This window comes from Haliotis rufescens, unplaced genomic scaffold (assembly GCF_023055435.1).
Source record: "Haliotis rufescens isolate VD_foot unplaced genomic scaffold, xgHalRufe1.0.p SCAF_14, whole genome shotgun sequence".
In the NCBI taxonomy this organism is placed as follows: domain Eukaryota; kingdom Metazoa; phylum Mollusca; class Gastropoda; order Lepetellida; family Haliotidae; genus Haliotis; species Haliotis rufescens.
In genome coordinates this window covers 1,595,083-1,622,819 of record NW_025963824.1, presented here as the reverse complement: position 1 = coordinate 1,622,819, position 27,737 = coordinate 1,595,083, and the positions used below count along the sequence as shown (strand labels likewise).

At 38.3% G+C, this 27,737-nt stretch overlaps 2 protein-coding genes across 2 annotated transcripts in view; one reads left to right on the top strand and one right to left on the bottom strand.

Moving 5' to 3' along the window:
- Positions 1–27,512, top strand: part of LOC124122349 — a 36,974-nt gene extending 9,462 nt beyond the window's left edge. Inside the window, exons 2-12 of the mRNA XM_048395629.1 lie at positions 9,171–9,227; positions 9,537–9,821; positions 15,610–15,753; positions 16,990–17,104; positions 17,531–17,551; positions 19,123–19,136; positions 21,490–21,540; positions 22,116–22,169; positions 22,361–23,485; positions 23,689–23,760; positions 25,140–27,512. Coding sequence (XP_048251586.1) covers positions 9,194–9,227; positions 9,537–9,821; positions 15,610–15,753; positions 16,990–17,104; positions 17,531–17,551; positions 19,123–19,136; positions 21,490–21,540; positions 22,116–22,169; positions 22,361–23,485; positions 23,689–23,760; positions 25,140–26,296 — 3,072 coding nt within the window. The 5' untranslated portion in view covers positions 9,171–9,193 and the 3' untranslated portion in view covers positions 26,297–27,512. The remainder of the gene's footprint in view (positions 1–9,170; positions 9,228–9,536; positions 9,822–15,609; positions 15,754–16,989; positions 17,105–17,530; positions 17,552–19,122; positions 19,137–21,489; positions 21,541–22,115; positions 22,170–22,360; positions 23,486–23,688; positions 23,761–25,139) is intronic.
- On the bottom strand, positions 306–5,665 carry LOC124122350 (multiple epidermal growth factor-like domains protein 11). The gene is made up of 4 exons (XM_046485381.2): positions 5,509–5,665; positions 2,579–3,577; positions 2,277–2,397; positions 306–1,915 (listed from the first exon to the last, which is right to left on the bottom strand). The coding sequence occupies exons 1-4, from the start codon at positions 5,558–5,560 to the stop codon at positions 1,606–1,608; spliced, it is 1,482 nt and encodes a 493-aa protein (XP_046341337.2). The 5' UTR covers positions 5,561–5,665; the 3' UTR covers positions 306–1,605.
- Positions 27,513–27,737: the final 225 nt, after the last annotated feature.

The following is a 27,737-nucleotide window of genomic DNA, read 5'->3' as shown; positions in this document are numbered from 1 at the left end:
TTCTCTATATAACAGGTGTGGCTATCTGCATCTTACAAATCCCTTCTATTCTCACTGTAATCAAAGAATGGTTATGTTACAATTGCCGATGCAATATTTCAAGAGGGATGTATTATTATGTTGATAAAGATAACATGTTGTCCTGACTTTGAACCAAATCCATACAGGTGCTTATGTCTTAACAAATTGCTGGGTGTGTTATGGTTTGACAGATTCACATTAAATTGATGGGTATCAAATATAAAGATATCACTCATAGTAAAAGCAAAGCTTTATTAGGTAATGATGAAAATAAGCAACTCTGGTGTAACAATGTAACAAGTAAAAGTCCAGCAGTCCAGGTCAGTACAACTTGACATAAACATTGCTTTGATGTATTCTTAAGCTTATACATTAATAAACAAACGTTTTAACTCTGATACATACATGTATTTAAACAAATTACAGAAAATGGAATGAAACTCTCATCCGGTGTTTGATTACCAGCTTGATATCCCATGAACATCCCACTGCTAGGTAGCTAAGTTATTTAGCTAGTGTAATGTTGCTTTCCTGTTTAAAGTCAATAAGCATGTACATTCACTGATATATCATATATACATGTATTAACTGCTCAGAATATTAAAAAAAAGTGTACACTTGTTAAAAAAAAACAAACAAATAACTCTTTGTTGTGTAACGAAGTTGGCAAAAAGCGGTGAAAACCATTGTTGGTCAAGGGTAACCCTTCATGTCAACAGCTCACTCAAATTATTGTATTGACAAAACCTCATTAAGTACTAATATACGAGGTACACACGAGGTTACGTTAATATTGATATGAAACAACTCCAACCGGGACATAAACTTCCTTAATATCAACAATGAGGCAATGTATGGACAGCAAGCAACATTCACACAAAAGAGGCGGGCAGACAGTAGTCCTTCAAACACATTCTCTGCAGCACGTGACCTTCTCAGTTACACTGATCGATGTACAGAGTCACATGCTGAATGTTTGAGCAACTAGACCCTTCCTGCCAGTGGCCACCGGAAAATAAGTTTTGATATATATACACCTGAACGAGAAACATAAGAGATAAGTTAAACTGCCTCGTCGGTTTCATGTTCAGATATTTGTATAGAGATTCAGAGTTACAAAGCCTTCCACATGACTCAAGCATTTGGTGTCTGCATTTTCCAATTTTTGAGATACAAGCATGTTCCTTCATCACGGATTTCAAACAGCAGCATACGATTCTTGCTCAGAAGTCTCAATGAAGATTTCTAAAGGTTTTATGGTTGACATGTGGCGGTCATTTTTAAACTTTGAAGCATCAGTGATAAAATGATGTCCAATGCAATTACCTATTTTGATTGTACCATATGTTCCCGTGTTTGTTTAGGTGAACAATTGACTTGCCTTTGAATGAATGTGTTTGTGATGGATGCCATCGGTGGGGCAGGATACGCTCACTTTTTCGCGAATACCCGGTGTCATCACTATTTTATAATGATTCATAAACACATGCTTTTGATATAGTCGCAATCCTACAATGAACTTAACTTTTAGTAAAATTTATGTTGAATTTGGAAAAGGGTTTTGTTGATTTTATTTACATCGCATCACTCATCGATTGGAGATACATAGTCCTCTACTGTTTTGGACCGCTTGAGGTGGGAGTATGTGTTATCGTCAGCAGCTGACAGATTTGATGAAGCAACACCATTGACTGCGCTATCTGAGTCTGGCGCAAAGCATTCAGCCAGGACAGACATGGCTGGGGCAGTTGCTTGTACCGATTCTTTTTGGCTTATCCCTGGTAGATGACACATGATGTCCACATCTTCGTCAAGGATTTCACAGTAGTCAGGCAATACCTGGTCGTCATGACTTGGTGCTTCACTTGGAATGATACCCTGTACTTTGTGATCTCTGTGGAAGAGAATAAATGCATAAGTCCCTCTGTTTGCTGTTCAACATCATGCTGAGTAACATTTCAGATATGTGATGAGCCCTCTAAATGGTCTAGCCTGCACCAACAATTCTAAACGACATCCCACACCGGTGGGGTACGATGACTTGCATTCAGCCATGTCACTTAGAAAAGTCACCTGATAAGCATTTGTTGCTGGATAATCCCCATGGGAGAAGAGCATAAGTACGTACACGAGTGGTAAAGGTAACACGTTTAAAAAAGAAGAAGTTTAAAGTTGATCAGATGTTAGTTAAAACCATACACATATCTCTTGAGATTAATTAAAATATTCAATGATTATATGTTAGAAGTACTCACTTGCCAGTTCTTAAATGTTTGCAGTAGAACAGTAACAGGGCCAACAGGATGGCCACTACAAAAAGTGAAAAGGCTGTTGATAATCCGATCTTCAAGTCAACAATGCCGCTGTCACTATCACCTGAAATGTAGAAGTTATGATAATTATTTCAACTTATTAGAGTAAGAGAAGTAAGAGTTGTCACATGTTATTTATCAAACAACTGATGTCTTCAAAATACTCTGCATAGCATTGCAATGTGGTATCAATGGTGAGATATCTCCTGTGAATCCTGATTTGAATGATAAATCTAAGGTATTACCTTGGTTGCAGTATTCCATTCTCAGGCATTCCACAATAGAACAGTTGAATGTACAAGTAGAATCACACTTCGGTCCAGTCAGGTGGCAGCCTTTGGTGCAGGAACCAGTCTTCTGATCACAGACACCATCCATGCAAACTTCACACGTGTGCTGGCAGAGTCCACCATAGAAGCCACGTGTACATCCGTCTGTACACTTCCTGCTGTCCGAGTGACACGTGCTGTGAAGGCAGTTGACAGGGCAGTGTTTACATTCTCTACTGAAATGTCCAGGTACACAACCATCTACACAGTCACCTGTAGACTTGCATCGTCTGTTGACACAGTTAAGACTGCATGGAGAAGAGCACTGTTGACCATGCCAGCCCTCTTCACACCCGTGGATACAAGCCCCACTGTCTCTGTGGCAGTCACGTAAACCAGCCTTGGATGTCTGTAGAGGCTTGCTAGTAGAAATGTTGGAGTCAAGTCCGCATTGTTCACTGCACTTCTTGTCGCAGAAAGTGCCATAGAATCCAGGAAGACAGCCCTCTGCGCATCCATGTGCACACGATCCTAGGCAATGATCACAGAAATATGCACAGTTCGGACCAAAATATCCTGGGCGGCACTCCTTGCACAATCCTGTCATCCTGTTGCAGGACTTACATCTACTTGAACAAGTCTTACAGTCAGTCCCATAGTAGGAGTCTACACACCCAGACACACAGGAGGAGCCCAGCTGACAATATCCTCCATCACACCCACCTGGACATGCTACACAGGTACCTCCTGGACTGCCACAGCGTATGCTGCACCCAGGACCTTGATATCCAGGGACACAACCCTCAGTGCAAGCACCTGAGCCAGAGCTTGACAACTGGCATGAGCGGTTTCTGCAGTTCTTGTTACACATGGACCTACATTTCCTATCAAAATAGCCAGTGTCACAGTCTGTGAGACAACGTCCTGTACTTCTGTCACAGTCTGAGCAGTGCTGGTTGTCCTTGCACTTGTCACCTAAAAAGGAACTAAGAGTGTTATACTTGTGTATTGAGAGCAAACATATACTATATGTAACAACAAAAGTTCCTTTGACACTGAATAAGATTTAATGCAAAGATATGTTTTGTACCAAATATGAAATAATTTCGGTTTGCAACAGATAAAAGATTTCTGTAAGTGTTCAAATGGTTAAATTTGCCAATTTGTCCATATCTGCTGGAGCATGTTTCGAAATTTCTGGAGTGTCTGTGGAACACGTGGCTGTCGTGGAAGCCGCCGATATTTCTCATCCCACATGTGCTCAATTGGTGAGTGATCAGGGGAGCGAGCCGGCCATGGGTTGACATTAACGATGTTTGCTGATGAGAATCCTGACCAAGTCTAGTAATATGAGGCCGGGCTGTGTCATGGTGAAAGGTAATGCCTGGGCCATGACGACGCAAAAACGTAAGAACAACAGGGCGGATGATCTTGTCGCGGTAGCGCTGTCCATTGAGATTTCCCTCTACCACTATCAAACAGGTCCTCTGTCTTGCTGTAATCCCAACCCATACCATAATGCAGCCGCCCCCGAATCGATCTTCTTCCATGACACTATGGTTGGCGTAACGTTCACATCGACGTCGGTACACTCGAATCCGTCCATCGCTGTGACTGAGGTGAAAACGAGACACGTCAGTGACTAGAGCTTGTCCCCACTGCATGGCCGTCAAGCGTAGACGCTGTCTGCACCACTGTAGACGTTCTTGACGGTGGTTTACTGTCAAAATGGGACGTCTGGCGGGACGTCTGACACATCTGAGGCGACGACGTACGGTTTATGAAGATATTCGTCGAAGGCCAGAGATGCTTCTTGCAGTTACTGTTGCTGGCTGGAATTGATTTCGCAAGTGTGTTATTCGAATCCAGTTATCTTGTCGATTACCTTTTGTGCATGGCCTACCACTCCGAGGATGGTCTCTGACTGCATTCGTCTGTTGCCAACGTTGCCATAAACACCAAATGGTGTTTCTGTGGACGTCAAATTGTCTTGCAACATCACGTTGACTCGATCCTGCTTCATGCATACCAATGGCTCACAGACGCTCATTTTCGGACAGGCGTGGCTTTCGTAATGTTGAATATTTGCGTAATTGTGTTGTTTTTCTGAGTGGTTGTTTTCAGCACGATGCTAAACAATGCATATGGAATCCGTTAACGCACATGTTTTTATACCCATTCATGGGTAGTGAAATGCATGGGGCTTGCATAAAAACTTTTGCATGAAATGAATGCTTTTCTGTAGCAGTTGCGTTTTTATGACTTGATTCCATACATGTACTACAATATTGAAAACACAGGAACTTTTGTTGTTGAGTATATGTTGTATATCTCCACAGCTCCACTGTTGTGAGGCGACGGTGGCCTGTAAACAAGCCTGACTGTCAAGTGATCAGTAGACCAGAACATCCAGTGACACGATAGCGAATTACTTATTTTGTTCAATATCTTAATTTGGAATCTCTTTGTGCAAGTGCAAGAAAAACGTTTAAGAAATATGTTCCATTTTTAGGAGCGGTTTTATAATGTCTTTTCAAATAGTGTAGTTGACTCAACATTATAGAAAAATGCTGAGCTGAAGAAGAAACTCGGGGACTTCAGTCCTCCAGCGGAAACATGACCGACTTGAAATGAATATCAAACTATACGTTATTTGTAAACGTTGAACGTCAACGCCAGGAAATGCCTTCGTCTCGGATATATGTCAAAACAAATTTCATTGCGCGTAAAAGGCAAAATAGTGGTGAATATTATATGAATGGATCACTGAAACTTGATGACACCAGGTGTTCGAGAAATGGGTATGCATGTCCTTCCCGGATTGTGAATCTGTTTGATATGAGTGTAATCTCATTTCCCCCCTATGAGACGATATAGGAGAAAATAATAATTAGAAAAAATCTCACCTTCAGAAAACGTTATCAGATATGCCATACACATGACCTTCAACAGTGTCATGATGTGTTCTGAAAGCTCAACGCCAACTGGAATACATACAGTTGTGTGTTGTTACTGTAAGCTGTGCCACACTGTCCAGTGTAAAGCTGTGTTTGTGTGTTTGAAGTTTGTTTGTCCTTATAAGCAGTCGCACTTGCTTGCAAATTAGTTTAAGGCAATGGTTTTCGTTTTCCTCCTGAGCCGGACAAAAAGAAATCATGGTAGGATGGTTGAGATCATCTGTCTCACTTATATCTTCCTCTATCAATACACATCTGGGCGGTCGGGTTAAAGGGGGAAGACCCGGGTTCGATTCCCAACATGGGTGCAATGTGTGAAGCACATTTCTGATGTCCCCCATCGTGGTATTTCTGGAATATTGCTAAAAGCGTCGAAAAACAATACTCACTTACTCACTCAATACACATCTTGTGCTTTGACCATAAGAATATTTCCAAAACAGCAATTGATTTATTTCACTCACATTCTGTGAAACCTCAGATGCTTTTGCTGACGGTGATGTGGAACATTGGGCGTATCGCTGGACGTCAGGGCCTGGAGTGGTGCTCCTTAAACCGGTTCCGTGCGGTTCTGCCACGAATTGGTTTCAACCCAGTAATTACCAAGCCGTTGATGTGGCAGTTTGGTATCGATTCCGTAGATGCACCCACCGAATATGGTTGTCTTCTTTACGTGATGTCACACGTGGACGACTGGTCCGTGGCCAGTCATCTGTGTCGCCCTGCTGTAAATAACGTCGCTTTAGAGTTGATATTGTGTTTCGATGAACATTGTGCTGCCTGTCATTCCTGTAGACGTTGTGTAAGCATGCCATGTAAGGTTAATCGCAAGTGTTTTTAATAAGCACATGATAACTAAACAATCATTGTACGCTAATCCACCTGTGTGAGTATCATGCCCCCAAGAAACAGCAAACTTCCAAAACTGTGCCGCGTCCACTAACACTCCCGTGAATCACGACCTTACAGTCCAGGGGGCGTCTTCATGAATATGTATTGAAAATGCATAAGACTGAATGTCGAGCAATAGTGAAGCAGCTCCAGCCTTTGGTGTTTACATTTCACAACTTTTGAGATATAATCTTGCATGGTTTTTTATACGACTCTTGCTCAAGGAAACAACATTCAATGCCTTAGTAAAGCTTTCAAAATGTTTTATGGTAGAGATTTGCACGTGGAGGACATTTCCAAGTTTGACGCATCAGTGAAAAAAATTATGCCCGATGCAACTCCCTATTTTCACTTGTACCATATGTTCCCGTCTTCAGAAACTTGCCTTTGTGTGTGTTTGTCACAGATGCCACCGGTTGGGCAGGATACGCTCACAATTTGGTATCATCCCTACTTGATAGTGATTCATAAACACGTGCTCATGATCAAGTTGGACTGGCACATTCGACTCTGATTTTAGTAGAACTTTCGTTTGGATATAGAAAGGGTTTTTCGCTTTATGCATACTCATCAAAAAAAGAAATGCAAAGCCAGATTTGTGTGAGGTAGGAAACTACATGTAGACGAGGAACCGTACAAGTTATTGAGCCAAAATGTTGTGGAGAGAGCACTTGGTGATTGTAGTTAGCTAAGTTAAGGTAACAGTAACCGTGTTGACGACACCAATGCAGTCGTTGTTGAAGACGTTGTCGACTCAATATGATGCGTCGAACAGGACGTCCGTTATTCCGAATCGTTCGTGTTTCCCGACTAACGGTTTGCAAATCCTTGTTGTGATCATTTTTTTCCGGGAAATTTGTCACTGACGCTATAACACATTAAACATCTTCATTTTGCACCTCTTGGTCCTTGTATGGCCAAAGATGTGTTGCGTTTCCTTTTTGAAGAGTATATCTAATTTCACATTAAAATTACTAAACTTTACATGAAACACAGTTTCATATTCACTATGTCATATTTATATGTTGTTTGTTTAATCCACATAATATACAACAAAATCAAGACAGACGAAAGCACAGAACGGACACAAAACAGAAATCACATATGTGCTATCTGAAGTCTAATATTTTGATCTAACAAAATACTACTGCGATCAATGCCCTGTCGTCGAGTTGAGTATGAATTAAATTCCAGATATGATCCTTAGTTTCTCATCACAACACAATCTAGATTTTCACCCTACATAAAGCAGTGCTATAACTGAAACACTATTCTATGGAGTTAAAAACACTCAGACATAAAAGGAGTCATTAATTTCATGGATAATAGATAACCCTGCTCATTGTTTTCAACAAAATGGTAAATGTCCGAGAAATCCAGCTATAAGTGAAATAATCTTCCCTGTGAAACAATCACTACGAAATCGCTCATTATTTTAGTATTTAATACATCTACTACAGGAATATATATTACTTCATTGGTATTTCCAAATAGAGAAGGGGTGGTGGTTAAAGCGTTTGCTTGCCACAACGAAGACCCGGGCTCTATCCCCCACATGGGCACAGTACAATGTGGGAAGCCCTTTTCTGGTGTCTCCCCGCCGTGATATTGTTGGAAATTGCTACCAGCGGCGTAAAACCCAAACTCACTCACTCACTCACCCTTATAGATAAGAAGGCAATTCTGTGAGTTACTGTAAGGACATTGTCCCAATGTGATACTCTACACATGTTGTTGATATTAAAGCTATTTTTATAATTTTGATTACACAGAGCAGATTGATCGACCATGTTGGTCCGTTGCGGAAGATTTCCCAGAGAGATAACCTTTGACACTCATGTGTCACCTTTCATATCTGCAATGTATTTGTATGTTTTCCAAATAATGTTGTGACATTGGGTCAACTCGCCCTTCTCACCAGTGCGAAACGACATTTTCTGTTTTGTTTTCATTTTCCTTAGAAGAAAGAATACAATTTATTTCGATACTGAAACCAAACGTCCTTGACAAGTACACCACGTTTTTTTAGCAAGAACAGTATCTGTAAGAATAAAAAGCCTGTTTTTTCGGTTTACTAATTATGTTCACACTAGAATGACATGTATGCATGAAGTTAGTCGAACTGTGCCTTAATTATTAGAAACTATGAGTGTTCTGTATTTCTTATTATCATTTGTCCGTATTATATGACAGGGACAGATACGAAAAAATCTATTCATTCAGGCACGGAACTTTCTATGTTAAAAAATTAAAGCTGCTCTGTATTGATGGCATTGAACAAAAAACTAAGAAACTTAATTGTACTGCATTAAGCACGTGTTTCTAAGAATGGAAAAGATGTACTTTTATCTTCATTACATTGACATTGGTAGCATAATAACCTTAAGTAGCTTGACTAAAATGCATTCATAAAATTTCCATCACGATATTACCTTTTACACACGATTTGATCTGTTTCGGCAGATAATCAAGGCTAATTATTCTCCTGTGGTGACTCCTTCCACATTAAGCTGACACGCCGTGATATATCTGGAATGCTGTCAAAAGCGTTAAACCAAACGAAATGGTATCAAATGAAAGTTTGCATGGTGAACGTTTTTGAAGTTTAGGGTTCTCTAGAAATAAGGGTAGGGATGTTGCTTCACATTGACTTTTGATGTCTTGAAAATGTATGATGAGATTCCAAATGTGTGTGACAATAAGCATTCCTTCCATTGCAGGCAACCTGGGTGATGGTTGAACAATGCTGAGACTCTGTGCACTGCTGGTGACAACCTGTGAGTACCTTATGTCAACAAATAACTCTAAATCAAAACATCTGATCTTATAATTCATAAGCCCTTTTACCAGTAAAATACACTGCATTGAGACATAAATTGAAAAAGAATTTATCTAAAGTATGTACCACTTGCCGTTATACAGGTATCCACATTTGACTTTAAAGGCGTTTTCTTGATCTGTAAACGATTCATATGAATTTCAATTTTGATTGAAACAACCGATTTGATGCCGTGTCAGTGTATTATGTACATGTTTTCATTCACGAAGATGGCATGATAAGATAACCCTTTTATTTATTTTATCAGTCATGGCTGTCCAAGGCAACATAGATTGTGAGAGGGGGAAGTATGGCGAGCACTGCAACCTAACTTGTCCACAGAACTGTGCACTTGTTCAACCAAGTAATCTTCAGTTCTGTACTAGACACACAGGGAAGTGTTCTGAGGGATGCCAGCGTGGTTGGCATGGATATCTGTGTAATCAAAACTGCAGCGTCAACTGTCTAAACACGACATGTAACCAGCAAACTGGGCACTGTACACACGGCTGCAATGGTCAAAATAGGGGAGATTTTTGCAACATTACTGGAGGTAAGATGGTTTTAACGAATTGGCCATATATGGCAATTACCACTTTCCGCATTATCATTATGATAATGGAAACTTGAAATGTGACCAAGGCTCTCCTCTCTAAACATAAACCCCGCTCATGTTCATGTTTTTGTTATTCTGTTCATAGTCGGAACCGGGTCGTTTTGAAGAAGGCATCACTTTCGAAATTCGACTTTGCATTTACAAGTTTGACATGTACACCATTGTGTCATATCATCTAACTGTAGAATCAGAATGTGTTTTCTTAATATACAAATAGAAGCGAAAATGAAAATGTTCATAATACTATTGGAAGTCCATGTACATTTGCGATTTTGCGGTAAGTCCGTGTTCATGAATCACTATCAATGCTGATACCAGGTATTCGCAAACGGTCGAGCATATCCTGCCCAACAGCCGGCCATCCCTTAAAACCATGTTTGGACTTCTGACCTGAGCTAAACAGGATGGGTAAAATGAGTTTAACAGACTGATATTTCAAGCGACAATATCTCTTTATGTGCAAGTCCGCTACAAAAGATAAACTGTATATCTAATGAGTGTATCTATATCTCCTTAGGAAATCAGGTTGAGTAATGCATCTGTAATCACAACCAATGTCATGACATAGTAAAAATCGACTGACTCGTATGACATCACAAAAAGGTCTTCGCCAGCATGACATGAGTGGCTCGTTTCCAAGGCTCCTCTCGCCTTTTCTGAAACGTGTTTGAAGATAGATTTTGCATTGATTTCAAATATTTAAATGGACGTCTGGGTATGCACATGCCTTCATGAACCTGATTTTAGAGCCTGTTTCTTATAATCGTCTCGGAGAAAGCAGGACACTTTATTGCCAGCTTGCACCTTAAGTGGACAGTGTATGGTCGAATCACCTGATTTTAGAGCCTGTTTCTTATAATCGTCTCGGAGAAAGCAGGACACTTTATTGCCAGCTTGCACCTTAAGTGGACAGTGTATGGTCGAATCACCAGCCAGCCTTACACCAACAACGTCTTTTGTCAAGAATGAATATCAATAAAGTTCAGTGTGTTATAAACGTGTATTTCAAAACGTATTTTGCTTTCGCTTGGTAGATACGTTAAACACGGTAAACTCCATGTGCCTGTGTTTCCAATTTGCAAATTCATGTTATTAGGAAGAAGATATATTAAAAATGTGTTCGATTGCGTTTTGTCAATTGGTATGATGTTTGCAATGGCCGTCCCTTGTAACCTTGCCGTCGCCAACATTTTGACTAAGAAAACGAACAACTTGATTGAAAACATGTCACATGTGACATACATATGTGTAAGTTCGTTTATATATCTTAACCTGGCTCCATTTTGTAAAGGAATGGACTGGCTCAAATATCAGCTTATCAAATACACATGAGTATTGACTGTCAAGATGTACTGTTCAGAAAATGAAAAATAACAGTCGGACAAAACTTGTTTCTATATTAACATTAAATATGATACAGGAAATATAACTGTAATGGTAACGCAATATAAATTATCAATACATGTTTGGTTCACTGCCTGTATAGTTCATCAAAGGGAAATGTAAACACGATCAGAAGGCATGATCACATGACTTGCAGTGATCCACATTCTGACGTGAACACCTAAACAGTATAAATCCTATGTTTGACATTGATCCACATTCTACCGTGAACACCTAAACAGTATAAATCCTCTGTTTGACATTGATCCACATTCTGACGTGAACACCTAAACAGTATAAATCCTATGTTTGACATTGATCCACATTCTGACGTGAACACCTCAACGGTATAAATCCTCTGTTTGACATTCATCCACATTCTACCGTGAACACCTAAACAGTATAAATCCTATGTTTGACATTGATCCACATTCTGACGTGAACACCTAAACAGTAATTATCCTATGTTTGACATTGATCCACATTCTGACGTGAACACCTAAGCAGTATAAATCACATGTTTGACATTGATCCACATTCTACCGTGAACACCTAAACAGTATAAATCCTATGTTTGACATTGATCCACATTCTGACGTGAACACCTAAACAGTATAAATCCTATGTTTGACATTGATCCACATTCTGACGTGAACACCTAAACAGTATAAATCCTCTGTTTGACATTGATCCACATTCTGATGTGAACACCTAAACAGTATAAATCCTATCTTTGACATTGATTCACATTCTGACGTGAACACCTCAACAGTATAAATCCTCTGTTTGACATTGATCCACATTCTGACGTGAACACCTAAACAGTATAAATCCTATGTTTGACATTGATCCACATTCTGACGTGAACACCTAAACAGTAATTATCCTATGTTTGACATTGATCCACATTCTGACGTGAACACCTAAGCAGTATAAATCACATGTTTGACATTGATCCACATTCTACCGTGAACACCTAAACAGTATAAATCCTATGTTTGACATTGATCCACATTCTGACGTGAACACCTAAACAGTATAAATCCTATGTTTGACATTGATCCACATTCTGACGTGAACACCTAAACAGTATAAATCCTATGTTTGACATTGATCCACATTCTGACGTGAACACCTAAACAGTATCAATCACATGTTTGACATTGATCCACATTCTTCCGTGAACACCTAAACAGTATAAATCCTATGTTTGACATTGATCCACATTCTGACGTGAACACCTAAACAGTATAAATCCTATGTTTGACATTGATCCACATTCTGACGTGAACACCTAAACAGTATAAATCCTATGTTTGACATTGATCCACATTCTGACGTGAACACCTCAACAGTATAAATCACATGTTTGACATTGATCCACATTCTGACGTGAACACCTAAACAGTATAAATCCTATGTTTGACATTGATCCACATTCTGACGTGAACACCTAAACAGTATAAATCACATGTTTGACATTGTTCCACATTATGACATGAACATCTAAACAGTATAAATCACATGTTTTACAAATAATTTAAACACATCCAAATAACTATCGAAAATGTCCAATATAGATACTGGCAGTACAAAACTCTTTTGTTGCAACAAGATCGAAACTTCAAAATAACTATTTACCATAATGACAAATTGCTGTTGCCAAAACCGCAAGTCTAATAAATACAACTGATTTATATTGGGCCTGCTCTGTGGTGTGATTGTGATGTGACCACACATTTCACATCGACCTTAGGACAACTGATTTTATTCCAATTGGATTCATTTGTAGCATTTGAAAAGGTACCTTTTGAGTCCAGATTTAAACACTAGTCGCGTTGTTGTGGCTGAATTCCCTAGTGAAACACATGTACGAGAGAGGGATCGATAATCGAATGACTTGAGTTTATATTTTGTGAATTTGGTCATTTGATTAGCGATTTTATTAGCATGTTTGCATTGGAGATATAGGCTTGGCTAATGCTATGAAGGAACTGACGGACAAGACAGAGGATTTTGAAACCAATCCTCTCGAGTATTCACAGCCAATGTAATGGCTTTAAGATGGGGAAGATAAGTTACCGACGCTTTGTCCTTGTTACTTTTTGTGTACCTTCTGCAGTTTGGTCAGCTGAACTCCTGATATTCCCACAAGTGGGCTTGTGCAATAGTCCAGGCGAGACAATATGAGCCTGGTGTCTGAATACAGGTCTTGTGCTGGTTGGACTGCAGCTAAAGGGAGGCAACTCGACATGTCCCCTAACTGCTTTCTCTTGCGCGTGAACAGATTTTTAAAATCCGAGCTCGTAGTCAAATACCGTATAGTAAAAACAAATGCTGTGGCAATGTACTCCATATGAAGGGAGCAGTTAAATATGTAGTCCATGATGACCACAGACACAATTTGCTGTCTGCATTGATATTCAAATAGTTCTTGGAAATGTAAAATACTGAGGACTTTTAAACAAGAACCACACTCTACATATTTTGACAAGACTGGCTGCTCTTAAGGTTGTGCCTCTTTCTTCGGGCAACTTCAGATGGTAAGGGCTAACATGTTGTGAGAATGTAAGGGCATGATCGAATCATGATAAAACAAATAAGAAAATAGAATCTATTATGTACTTAACAACATAATTGACATAAACATAAGTTTTGAACAAATCATGGTTTATTTTCCCTGCAGTGTCTTATTATAAGAAAAACAACTCCCACTCGTCGTTTATTTCTTCAAAAACATCCATATTATTTTGTCATAATTTTCCTTCAGAATAAGTGAAAGGAAAGTATTTTAACTTCTAATGTGTCCTGTTCAGTTGATATAGTCCCATTTTGTGAGGATAATTATTTCATTAACACGGACAACTGTTCTGAACATCTGGTATTCCAAACATTTAACGTATTCATAACTTCCATACTGAAAGGCGTGTGTTATGTTCTCTGCTAGTCTATTTTATTGTTTAACAATGATAGTATCTGTGTTACGTTGTTTCTGTGGGGATTCTGTAGTGCTCATTGCACTGGGGTTGGACAGTGATTATTGTCAGGAGTGTCGTACTATTTAATGTAAGCAGACGTCAGGAAGTTACTATATTTATATGCTAGTGTGGTGTGTAGCCTTCTGGTCCGGTATATCGTAGACGTTTATAGTGTGTAATTGGAAACACGTGGAATATTCTTTGCTATGAGGGCACTCTGTAAACATTTCTAGTTGCTAGGTAGGTTGTAAGAAGACACGAGCGTATTTACGCATCTCTCACGCATTTCATTAATCGGAATCAGGTTTCATGTGAGGATCACTCATCATCTCGAAAACTTGACCACTGTCACCCAAGGGTGAATATTTAAGAATTGACCTTCACTTTGTGTGAGTTCATTGGAGTATGAACCTTCATAGAGTAAACTGTATGAACGTCGGAGCTTGCGAAGGTTCATACTCCAATGAACTCACACAAAGTGAAAGTCAATTCTTATAATATTTTCATCACAATTTCTTACCTCAAACGATGTAGGCCAAGATCTAAACACAATTTCATTTACATACGTGTGACTTCATGTTTATACTGACAGCCATACAACAACCAGCTATAGTTCCTCAAAAAGAGAGGTGACATGGGCGTATTGATGCACAACTTGCTCTTCAGAAACATCTTAAGCAGCACATGTGTTCAAATCATATCCTCATTAGATGAGAAAGGTCTGTAAAGAACTACCTCAGTATGTCAGTCACAATGACAGCGCGTCGTAATACATTTACATCAAGTACAAGACGTCAAAATGGCCGACACGATAAACGTGACGGGAGATATTTCCGAAGTTGTTAATGAACGTGTGGCGGTTACATGTGTACGTCATCATTGATCAACTGGCCAATCATTAAAAGGTGAATAAAGATGCGTCAAACAGACACTAGTTTTCAATAAGCGTCATTCTACTTTTGTTCATTTCATTAAGATATGAAACTAAACGCATGAGGGGTAGAGCTTTCAAAACGTATTAGGGAAGCAATGTAGAGGATATTTCAAATTTGCCGCATCAGACACATGAATGATGTCCAATGCATTTTGCTATTTTGACTTTATGATATATGTTTATTTAAGGTGAATAATTGACTTGCCTTTTTATGAGTTTGTGAGGGACGCCATTTATGGGACAGGATACGCTCACGATTTCGTGAACACCTGGTATCATCACTATTACATTGCTCGTTGTTTTGTCTTACAAACGTACAACCGACTCTCCTTTCAGCAGTTATTTCTTATGGTTATGGAAAAGATTTTGTCATTATTATTTATATACCTGTATATCGGCTTTTGTATCCATTCGTTGATTTTTGGTCCAGGCTGTGGTCGTGGCTGGTATGGCGATCTGTGTCAACACCCCTGCAGCATCAACTGTGTGGAGGAAAGATGCCACCACACAACTGGAGTCTGTATACTTAGCTGCAATGAGACTAATCCTGGAGACTTTTGCAACATTACGAAAGGTACGAAGGTGTATGTGGTTAGTGTATACCAACGGAAAAAACCTGTAACTGTGCTTCAAAAACAGTTCAGTAAAAATAAATAAATAAATAATGCATCTTTCAATACATCTCCTCTACTCTGAGGTCGTGGTTTGCATGATAATGTGCGGTGAACAATTTGGAAGTTTGGGTATTTGTTGGGAGTATGATGCTCACACATATTGTTCTTAAATGTGAACAGCACACAATGATTGTTAAGCCAATAAAATGCGTAGTGCCATGGCTTACTAAAAAATCAACGTCCACGCGACGTCGATGTGCTGGAAACAGGAATGAAGCAAATCGAAGTTACCAGACATTGTAATGTTCATTGAAATATATGATCAGGGCCACACTTGCAATGGGTCGTCCCTGTGTGACGTCTCGTCAACAACCATATTGGGTTGGTGCATCTGTGTCATCGATATGAAACAGTCGAAACATCCGACCCCGACGTACAGAAATATGCCTAAGTTTGCTTCCATGTCACCGTGAGACTGCCTAGATTAGTGTAGACCGCCATCATTGTGTATGCTTCCGGGACGACTTCGGTGGAGATCATGCTCTACCCTTTGTACAAATGTGACATAAGGTCCCGTTGCAGCAACATAAAGCCTGCCCACGTGTTGCACTAAGTGCTACAGACTGTTTGAGGAAGTATAAAATTGTTGCAATGCCGTGCCCGTCTGTTCCTTTAGACCTCTCCTCTATAAAACATCTGGGATCAGATGAAACGAAGCCTACAATTACATTACAATAACCAGCCTGTATCGCTTGCTCAATTGGACCAAACTTCCCCAGGCTTTTTTTCAAGCAGCTATTGTCTTCATTGTGGCCATACCCATGGACATTACAAATATAATTGTTATTGTAGGGCGTGACGCTGTCTTCTGCTTACAGCTAACGGTTTGTCAATTGATTTGATATGATAAAATAATGTAGAAATGTTGATCATTTTGGTTCATGTATATTGAAATAATGACGAATAAAGTCATTGTACATTAAAAGTAGATAGGTGTGGTTAATATCTATAATTGACATGTTTTATATAGTTTTGATTCTTCAATGTGAAATAAAGTGATGAAATGACAGGACCTAGCTGACGATACAAATTTTATCATGGCAATTAGGTTTATCCAAATTATGGCAAATACTCCTGAATGTTTTCAAAGGTGAGACGTAACCGTGTATTAACAATTATGATTTGTCTATTTGTAGGATCACAAATGGATATACACAACAATGAAAAAGCAAAGAGACTGGCTGTCATACTGGTTCCTGTGTTCCTGATTGCCATTATCGCAGTCTTCGTCACAGTCATTGTGCTCCTAATGTACGTCGACATGCTCCATTTTTAAACTTTACTAAGGCCGTGTATGATATAACGCTTTTCGGCAAGGGTCATACGATGCTCTTTGAAATGTTTGTTGAAAGAGCATGCTAAATTGTGCCTCAAAAGTCGTGAAATGTAGGGACCAACTAAAACATGGGTTTATGGGCTAAAATATCCGCGATCTGCTGCTCATCTGTTTGGAATATTGATCAACATATACTACAGTAGACTACGTTTATAACGAATTGACGGATTTAACGAACCATGTCTTAGTCCTGTCCATTTGCTGTATATATTCCTTACCTATGGTTATAACGAACTACAGTTATAACGAAATAAAATAGTGGTCCCTTTGGGTCCATTATAACCGTAGTTTACTGTAACTCAAACTTCAATAACGAATTCGTTTTGTGTGTCTTTTTGCAGATGGCGAAGACGGAATAAAAGGTAACACAACATTCAGCAGCCACACTGTCAACCATGTGCACATGCTCGTGGTATGCAGACCAAACATATATAAACGTATCTGATAACTTGCATACATATATCTAAAAGTTTTGCTCATCTCATAAAAATATAACGACTGTGTAGGCTGAAGTTACAAAACGTAGAAGGCAATGGTGTCATTATACCTATTTCATGTTAAAGACTAGCATCTGAACCGATCTGTACCTGTTGCGTTAAACCCTGTATTAAATGGCGTGTACAAACCGATGTTGTTGTACCACTTCGTTGCCCGAAAAACAATGAAATTATATGTTTTCTGTAAGTTCTTCTTATCCGTGACATTTATTTTGTTTGAATTGTTTCTAAGATAAATGGTACAATGGTAATCTTTGTATTGTTTTATCATTACAGTTATTTTAATCCTGTCGGGTTTACCCTACCAAATAAAAGAGAAACACTTGCTTTGAAGATTAGTTGTTATATCTTTAGTAGGATTAGTAACTGTTGTAAAAACATGGTTTAACGTGGGTATAATCAAATTTCGCTTGTCTATTTTTGCATAACATTTAGGCGAAAACTTTAGCACACAGGAGAAAAATGTCAGGAGAAAGAGGATCACCTTGCCTACAGCCTTTTGTAATATGGAAGAATTCTAAAGCAAAACCATCTACACGAACACTTGATGTAATTTCATTACAAAAGGTTTTAAGGCATTGTACCAAGTCAATGATGCCTTTTCGAAATCGATTAATGTCACTAATCCTAGCATGTCTAGAAGTTCTTTTTAATCCATTATGTCGAATACTAGCCTCGTACGTTCGCCAATGCATCCACCTTTCATAAAACCTTTTTGATCTTCGCTTATAATAGGAGGGAGTTTTTGGGCAGCTATTGTTGCAAGTCCAAGATCATATGAGGCCGATGCTATTTTGTAAGATGTGTTAATTAGTGATATCGGTCTATAATTAATAAGTATTTGTTCTTTTGACTTCCCTGTTTTTGTAATGCATGTTGTAAGACCTTGTTTTTGACTGACCGAAAGTCCACCGTGTCGGTATGCAGAGTTTAATGAATTAAATAAGTATTATTTATAAATGTCATGTCATAAAATTCTGTTGTAAATCTTGATGGTCAGGGACCTTTTTCAAACTTCATCCATTTTACGCATTACGACTTCATCATATTGTAATTTGCCTTCGATGGATTCAGAATCTTTGTCAGATACCTTTGGCATATTGTAGTAACCATGTAATTTGTTCAAATTTTCTGCATTTGAATTAAATGTACATGTCAGTGTTATTACACCACTGATAACACAAATTACATCTTACAAGAACATAGTTTCACAATATCTTATTATCTTCTATTTACTGAAAACGGAGACGGATGAACAGCATTTATATGTACGTTGTTAAACGATAATATGGTTTGTTTACTAATACAAATTTGTTAATGTACATGTCTAAGACTAGTGGGATAAAATCGGTTGCATTAACTTAGAGGCACATTATTCACTACCAGTAACATTATTATATAAACTTCCTTGATATGTTATTGTTACTTTGTTTCAGACCGCAAGATACGAGTAAGTTATATATTTCACGTTTTCTTTGCAACCTTTCTAACTGAACTTGTTGAAGTCACTGGCACTGGATCAGCTGTTTAAATGTTTTCTATGCGATACTTTTATGATATGTTCAGATTAAAAGTAAACTGCAGCGGAGAGAGAGGTTGGGGGTTCTGAATTATTATTCTTGTCATAAATATTAATAATACGCCATTGCCGTACCAACTGTCCCAACATTGTTGAACCAATTCAAGAACCAGGATGTAGACTTTTCTGCACAATAATCCCAATGTTGAATATGGGACTGATAATTTAAAAATAATTAATTTCCAAGAACATATTTTTTTTCCAATGTTTGTTTGTTGTTTAACGTCGCAGTAATATTCCAGTGATTTTATTGGGAAACTTCATGCGTTCGGGTATAAGGACCCACTCTTTATACAAGCTTTCGACTCCGACCACCAGGTCCAAGTTACTGAGGAACTATACTAACCCGAAATCCGTAGGCCATCGATCAAGTCAACCCAATTCTAACCTGTATCTTCTATATTGTTAGTTATTATACTGTCCTTTGTCGGCAGTATTTTTGGTAAATATTGTATAACTTGTTCAAGTCACATTATGGCTGAAATATTGCCGACGTTACTTAAAATTAAATTCACTCACTCACTAACCTGTATCTTCACGGGGGATCAGTTGTTTTTCCTCTTGTTGCTTCCTCGATCATTCGTTCGAAAATATTTCAGCAACGTCGGATGGTCGGCACGTCTGCGCATAGGTGAATTGGTTCAGCAAATCTCAGTTAATATGTTCAAAATGTCTTTTGGTGGCGGCCATATTGTGTTTTAACTTCAATCTATATTTCTTTTACATTTTGATTTGAAAGAAAATACTGTCTTCCCATGTTCTGTATAGGAAACATTAACAGTTAATATGAAACATCCAAATTAGGCGTTAACATTTCAAGTTCTCAGTCGCATGTCAAAAGTCACATCGAATTGAAGTTACCGTCTGAGTGAATTGTCTCATAACTAACTCTATGAAACACCATATATCTCCGAAGCTTCCGGGCCGATAGCTTCCTCATTTTGTATAATGCACAGTATTGAATCAAAACAGTGGGACCTTCTGCTTTAAAGTCCTAATGAAGTCAGCAAACTGACTCAGAGTAATACGGATATCTTTGTTTTTGTTTTGCGGAATAGCGTTGCGAAACCGGCGATGATTGAAGAAAAACAAATAAACATTATGCTTAGTGAGCGATTTTTAGTGAGTTTGTCTTCCGTATGGCTAACGTGATGCTTTAAAAAAGCATGTATATACCAGGTGGGTCCAATATATATATATAAAACAAAAACAGTGATTTGAATTTAAATAGGTCCCCGACAATCTGGATCGGATGAGCAGTCTTGGTAGCTTTGTATGGATCGTTGCTCACAATATCGATCACTGGATTGTTTGGTTCATACTCGATATTAGTGCGGCGTTGAAGAAAGAAAGAAGGAAACAATAAACCATTAGACATTGCATGAATTTGTCGCTTGCAGCCCGGTATTGATGATTAGAGCTATATTCGGACTGTGCAGAAATTGTACATGTATGAATAATAATAAAAACGTCTACATGATCACGAACACGATCACAAATATTATCAGGAATGATGATTATGCTAATTTATATGTGAAATCACAATTATTAAATCAATTGGGTTTGAGATGTATCTACATTTCCAGGTGAGCTACAGTGTCGAGGCATTTTGTTGTGTATATATTTGTGAGTCAACGTTCTGAACATATTATTGTTTCATCCTCAGTGTTTTGCATTTTAAGCTGTTGTGAAAAATGGTATGAGGCTGGGTAGATTTTACTGCCACTTGGTGGATATTTCTGAGGTACATGACGTTTGGCGTCATGGCAAGTATGATAGATGGCAACCATATTGGTCATGTCAATCTGTCCTATTACTTCTCCATGTATATATGATGCTATGTGTTTTGTTTTTGGAGACTTGTTTATATCCTGGCCTGAACTTTGACCTTCACACTACTGGTTTTCATTGATCTGTTCATATTTTGCCTTTTACGCAAAACCTGTTTCAGCAATCCACAAGGTTGTCTATTCGTCGCCCATAAAGTATTAATATCCAACACTTTTCCTAGGAGGCAACTAATGGGATCTGATTGTCGGGCTCGCTCACCTGGTTGATGCATGTCATCGTATCCCAATTGCGAGGATCGATGCTCATGATGTCAATCACTGGGTTGTCTGGTCCAGACTCGATTACTTACAGACCGCCGTCATATAGATGGAATATTGCTTAGACAACAAACAAGGCAAACACTATCTGAAGCTATTTACTTTTCCATTCAAAGGTGATGCATTCATCAGGCAACCTCAGGCAACCAGTGGAGACACAGATGAAGGTAAATATAGAATACTTTTCAAGGGATGATGCATCTATAAATATTCAATACAAAACACTGCTTAAATAGATGTAACCATAAGGATGGGTTCGAGCAGAATATAATGTTGTCCATTGACTTACACAGTCTTTCCTTCGTTTCTTGAGGTTGAATGTGATTTATCTAAGGTAAAGCTGCATTGAAACAGTAGAAATGACAATACGTTTCCACAGGAACACGTATTTATCGTGTTCGTCAACAAGTTGCGTATATACCTAACTTACACACTCACAATATAACTGATATTATGTATAAAGCAACGTTTTCACGCACTCACTATTCGAAAACACACTCAATCACTCAACCACTTTTGAAGAGCTGCCCTTAATTACATTGAACGTCAATGGCATGTAGCTACTTCGAACATCTAGTTATGAAAATGGAATTATATTAGTATTAGGTAGGCAATACTAGGTGTGTTTCTTAAACCCAGAATCTGATACACTTGGTGACATAAAGCATACTGCAGATAAAATATTTAAAAAATGTTAAATATCATATTAAAAAAACACACCGTATTTTGTTTCTTTAATCAGAAGGAGATGCAGTGGAGATGGAGCCGCTGATAAACTCTGGCGTCATGAGTGAAGGTAAATACAACAGTAGAATACAATAGATAAAAAATGAAAAGTGGATATAACAATTGCTTTAGTATGTTTAACAATTAACACAAGTAAAATATGCTCTTTCTAACAAATAATATCATAATAGCATGAATGATATTGAAGGTGTAGAGAAAAGTATTTATCTCAAATATATAATGAAGTATGTACATTGACAGATATAATGGACATGGAGATGTCAAAGGCAGGAGAAGCCTTCGTCAAAACTGAAACATACAGGCGAGTGAAGCAAACGTTGAAAGAACATGGACATGTGACATTGAGTGGGTTTGCAGGTGGAGGAAAGACTGCTATTGCTTCACAGTTATTGAAACACTGCAAGAAGAGAGGATTTCTGATTGTTCATGTAACTGATGTTTGTAAATTTATGGTGCATGATAACTTAGTTGAAGGAAAAAGCATGTGTTTCATATTTCATGACATATTCAAGACGGTGGATTTGACAAGAGACATGTCCAATCTTCAAAGCAGTTTGCATCAACTCAAACAAAAGGTCAACACATCTATTGCAGAACAAGATAAGAAAATATATGTGATAGTAACTGCAAATACCTACAATGTTAAAGTTGACATATCAAAGCTTGGGGAAGAAGGAGTTTATTTCTTTACTGGTCCGTCTTTCCACGACTTCAACAAATTGTCATGTCAGTACACACCCGAGGAGAAGAAGCAGATATTTGAAAGCTGTTGTCAAGGTGTTGACAACACTCTCGATTTGAAAAAGATTTGTGAATTTGAACAATCAACGTTAGGTTTTCCTCAAACGTGTAAACTTTTTTGGGGCTGGAAACCTTTTCGAAAGTATCGTGAAGATTTTTTTGAGAAACCCTTTCAGTTTCTTCAACAAGAAATGAAAACAAGTCTTGAGCAAATGGACAATCACTCATCAGCACTTATCCTCATGTTTCTGTGCGAAGATTCACTTAATTTGCAGCAAGTAGAACAACCTTCTAAAAACAAAGTTTTGGAGTGTCAGTTTACAAGAATGCAAGATGTTGTAACCTTTTCAACACGGACAGCAGTCGCCAATGCTGCCAGAGAGTTTGGTGGTGTTTTCTTAATCAAAGGAGACATCACAGGATTTGCACACCCAACCATCTATGATGCCTGTGCTTGTGCCTTATTCAGCCTCAATCCATCCTTAGTCTTGGAACATTGTCATTTAAAGTTTCTTCGTGAGAACGTGCAGTATGATCAACATCTTGACACTTCCACTGTGGACAGTTATCGACCCATTATTCACGTATCAGACGTCTACACTGACGTCATTGCTAAAAGATTAGGTAATAAATCTACAGCTTTTTCATAGTTGTAAACCTTATATTGAAAACCTATAAAAAGAATATATGTATACATACAATTCTGGCATGTTCTTTCTTCAAAATATGGCCTCATCTTTAAAATGGTATAAACATGAGAGCCAGGCCCCTTTAATACATAAAAAAAAACAATTTTTAACAAACTGATTTCACATTTTATTCTTCAGATAGGATCAATGACGATTCAATGACGAAGATGCTACAAAATGGAGACACTACATCTGGTGTCATGAGTAAAGGTCGATATATAATAATACATTTTGGAAAGGTTTGATGTCTGTTGAAAATCAGACATTTTGACTGTTCGCTTCACATCACGTTGAATATCTGAACTTCATCTATCACCTGCATCATCGCTATCACTAGGCAGTAACCTTCACCTCATTCTCGTTTAAGCTGGCAAATTCCAGGAACAGATTTATCAAATTAGTGAAAGCAGCAAAACCTTTCCCATATTCATTAGAAAGCACTGCTGAATAAAGAGTTGATTGTGCATCCACGACAATATCGTGAGCATGTGTTTTTTATGACTAAATAGTGATGATACCAGGTGTTCCCGTCAAAAACATGTGCAAAAGCAAGTCAGTCCAATAAGGAATTGCATCTTTCTTATTTTTTGTGAATGTTGCGTCAAAGTTGGAAATGCTCTCCACACATCTTATATAAAACTGAGGCTTTGAATGTTCTAAACTTGATCAAATAATTTCTGAGCAAAATTCTTATGACACTCTTTGAACTCTTGGTAGAAAGAGCATGATCGATTGTATCTCAAAAGTTATATAAAATGTTAACACCAAAGAATAGAGCTGCTCGAAAGTTGACTATTTGAAAGTTGAAGTCATCCCTCTTGTCTTGGTGGAAAGAGCATGCTCGATTGTGCTTCAAAAGTAGAGACATTGCAACACAAAGGAAAGAACCCTATTAGATAGTTGAAGTCATAAAGTCTTTTCATACTGACTTGCGGAGAGTGTTTTCTCACTCTGAATTCTTGTGCATAGATCTCGATATGAAACAGATTAGGTGGCCTCACTGGTCTCCTGTAGAAGGTCATTCTTTGATTGTCTTCAGGCCTATTGTTAATCTTTGAGACAGAGGTTTGGTGGTATATTTGTTGGACCAAAAAATATAAATATCTTTGTTTGATTCTTATGGAGCTCTAGAATCCAGTATATTAGAAGAATGGACATTTTAGAGTCAAGTAAAACTATTGAATGTAACTAGCAGTTATCAAATGCTTTGCAATTATCATAATGTTGACTTGCTGGACTATTACATATTCAGTGAAACCCCTTCCTCAGTTGAATTGAAGAAACAAACACTTACTTTTTTTATGTGACACGTGTTTCTGGAAGGGCAGGAGTGGACACGCTTACTCTTTTCGTGAACAAGTGTGTCATCACTCAGTTTCAATTTCATATCGCATATCTGTTATGTGTCTTTGCTAGCATAAAGGTTTGTCTTAAGATAACTATATGATGATTCGAGTAGATTATATAAATCTCTGGAAGCAATAGGGTTTCACATTATTTCGTTTGGAATTAAATATTACTGAAACAAGTAAGCCACATCTGACTATCTTTCCTATATCTTTAATATATACCTCTTGCTATATTTTCAGCTTTGCTTGACAAAGAGATGGGTAACACTGCAAAGGACTTTGTGAAAACTGACATATACAGGAAAGTGAAGGAGACATTGGAGAAACACGGACATGTGACGATGAGTGGTGCCGCAGGTGGAGGCAAGACAGCTATAGGGTTAACCTTGGGGAGACACTATCAAAAGGAAGGCTTTGACATAGTTTATGTTGTTGATATTTCTAAATTCAGCGTGGACGATTATGCAATCAATGAAACGAACATGTGTTTCATATTTCACGACATCCTTAGAACGAGAGATAGTTCTAATCTGAGAACCGTTTTGCAACAACTGAAGCAGCACAAACTGCAGAATGAAAAGAAAAAGAAACTGTATGTGATATTCGCTGCAAACACTTACAATGAAAAGGATGAAATATCACAGCTTGGGGAAGAAGGAGCCTTTTTCTTTAGTGGTCCGTCTTTCCTCGACTTCAACAAGTTGGCTTGTCAGTACACACGCAAGGAGAAGAAGCAGATATTTGCCAATCTATGTAAATATGTTCACAACGATCTCGACGTGGAAAGGATTTGTAGTTTCGAACAGTCTATATTAGGCTTTCCTCAAGCATGCCAATTTTTTGTTTGTTTTCCAAATTTTCAAACCCATCGGGAAAAGTTTTTTGAGAAACCTTTCAATTATTTAAAGGAAGAAATCGTCTCAATTCTTGACGGTGAGAATGATCAGTCAGCCGCACTTGCCCTGATGTTTCTGTGTGAAGGTTCTCTGAACTTGCACCAAGTGGAACTGCCATCTGACAACAGGGCTTTAGAGGATCAGTTCACGACAATAAAAGACACTGCACGTATTACAACGCGTACAGCTGTTGCTATGGCTATCAGGAAGCTTCGTGGTAGCTTCTTCACAAAAGGAGATATAACAGGATTTGCACATCCTGCCATCTATGATGCGTGTGCTTGTGCCTTGTATACGAACCACAGAGCGTTCGTGCTGAAATACTGCAGTGTCAAGTTCCTTTGTGAACATGTGCAGACGGATTCCACTGTTGATGATGAGCGTCAACCAATGATCTTTGTCTCAAAAGCCTATGTTGTTGAAATTCAAAATCGTTTGGAAAAAATGACTCCCCAGCATCCTTTATACAACACCCTTAAGAAAGTGATCCAGGCAAAATAGGCTGAGTGTAGCAATGATTACAAGCAAAGATATTTGAAAGTCATTAACTATGTTGCTAACGGTCTGATAACTGTGATGTTTGAAAAATAGTGTTTCAGACTGTTAAAAAGAAAGACATTGCCTGCCACAGAATTAACATGTTGCAAGGTGTTTTTCTTAAAATAAATTCAGGTTTAAATTTATCCGTTTTTATAGCTGTAGATTTGCGTTAAAAAGGTGTGGGTATCCTGAAGTGCAGACTGAAACATATTTTCTGTCTAAAACCAAAAACCTAGCACCAACATAATATTGGAGGAACGGTACAATTATTCGTGCTTACATGGGACACTCTTAGTCATACACGACCTAATGTGACCGAAAAGGTGTACGATACAATAAGGTATAAATCAAGGAGTTTAAGAGTTGGGTAAAGTTAAGAATTAGCATGTATCTAAATACATAATCGATTGAAGTCAATATGCAATTCACTATCATAACAGGACTATATGTTGTATTCTGTCACTTGTAATCGGGGTGACGAGTTTTTATATTTCTGACACCACGAACAAACATGAACGGTAATATCCGGGGAATTAGATGAATCGGTTCTCAAAAGAGGCATGGTCTTATAAACGAATTTGTAACCTGTACTGCACCATAACAATATCTCAAACATTTTATTGTGCTTAGCTGTCAACAGACTGAGGCACGGGTGGTCCCGCGCGTCTGAGGCGCGCAATTAGCTGTGCGATTTTGCAAACCTTTTCCACGACAGAAACCTGTACTTACTGGTTTCTAGGTTTTAAACACCATTAACTTGCTCGTGGGTTTCATTTGAGACCTGCATTATGTAGGCGTTTCCACCCATTTTACGCTGACACGCCGTGATGTAACTGGAAAAATGCTCAAAGCAGCGTTAAGCCCAACTCAGTCACTCACTCAATATTCAACTACCAGCATCTAACGTAATTGTCTGTCCTGAGTCAGACTGATCTCTATACAATTAAAGAGCAATGTCAATGAATGTAACCTGTTTGATCGTTATTCTGTATGTACATCTGGCTATATCTTATTATCTGTGTGTTTCTTGTTATCAATTACGCATTATTGTTAATGTCAATCTTCTGCTTGTCACGCCATATCATGCATATACCCATCATTACTTTGCGTGATAACTGTGTAAGAATCTACATGGAAACGTCACTACATACAATAAACCAGAAATTGTTTTCCACAAGGGTGTATGTTTTCTTTAAAACTAATGTTGTATTTAATCCTGTTGGCTACGATAGATAAGTGCTTTCTTTTTTTAATATGTCTTCTTTACCATTCAAGGTCTTGTGGCATTGATTGTCATCTCTAATGTTCTTGCGATAACCATCATAAAATACGTAAATTTACAATGTGTTACAACAACGAGGGCTACTTTTTAATGTGAAATGTTGACTGGAGATACAGAGCT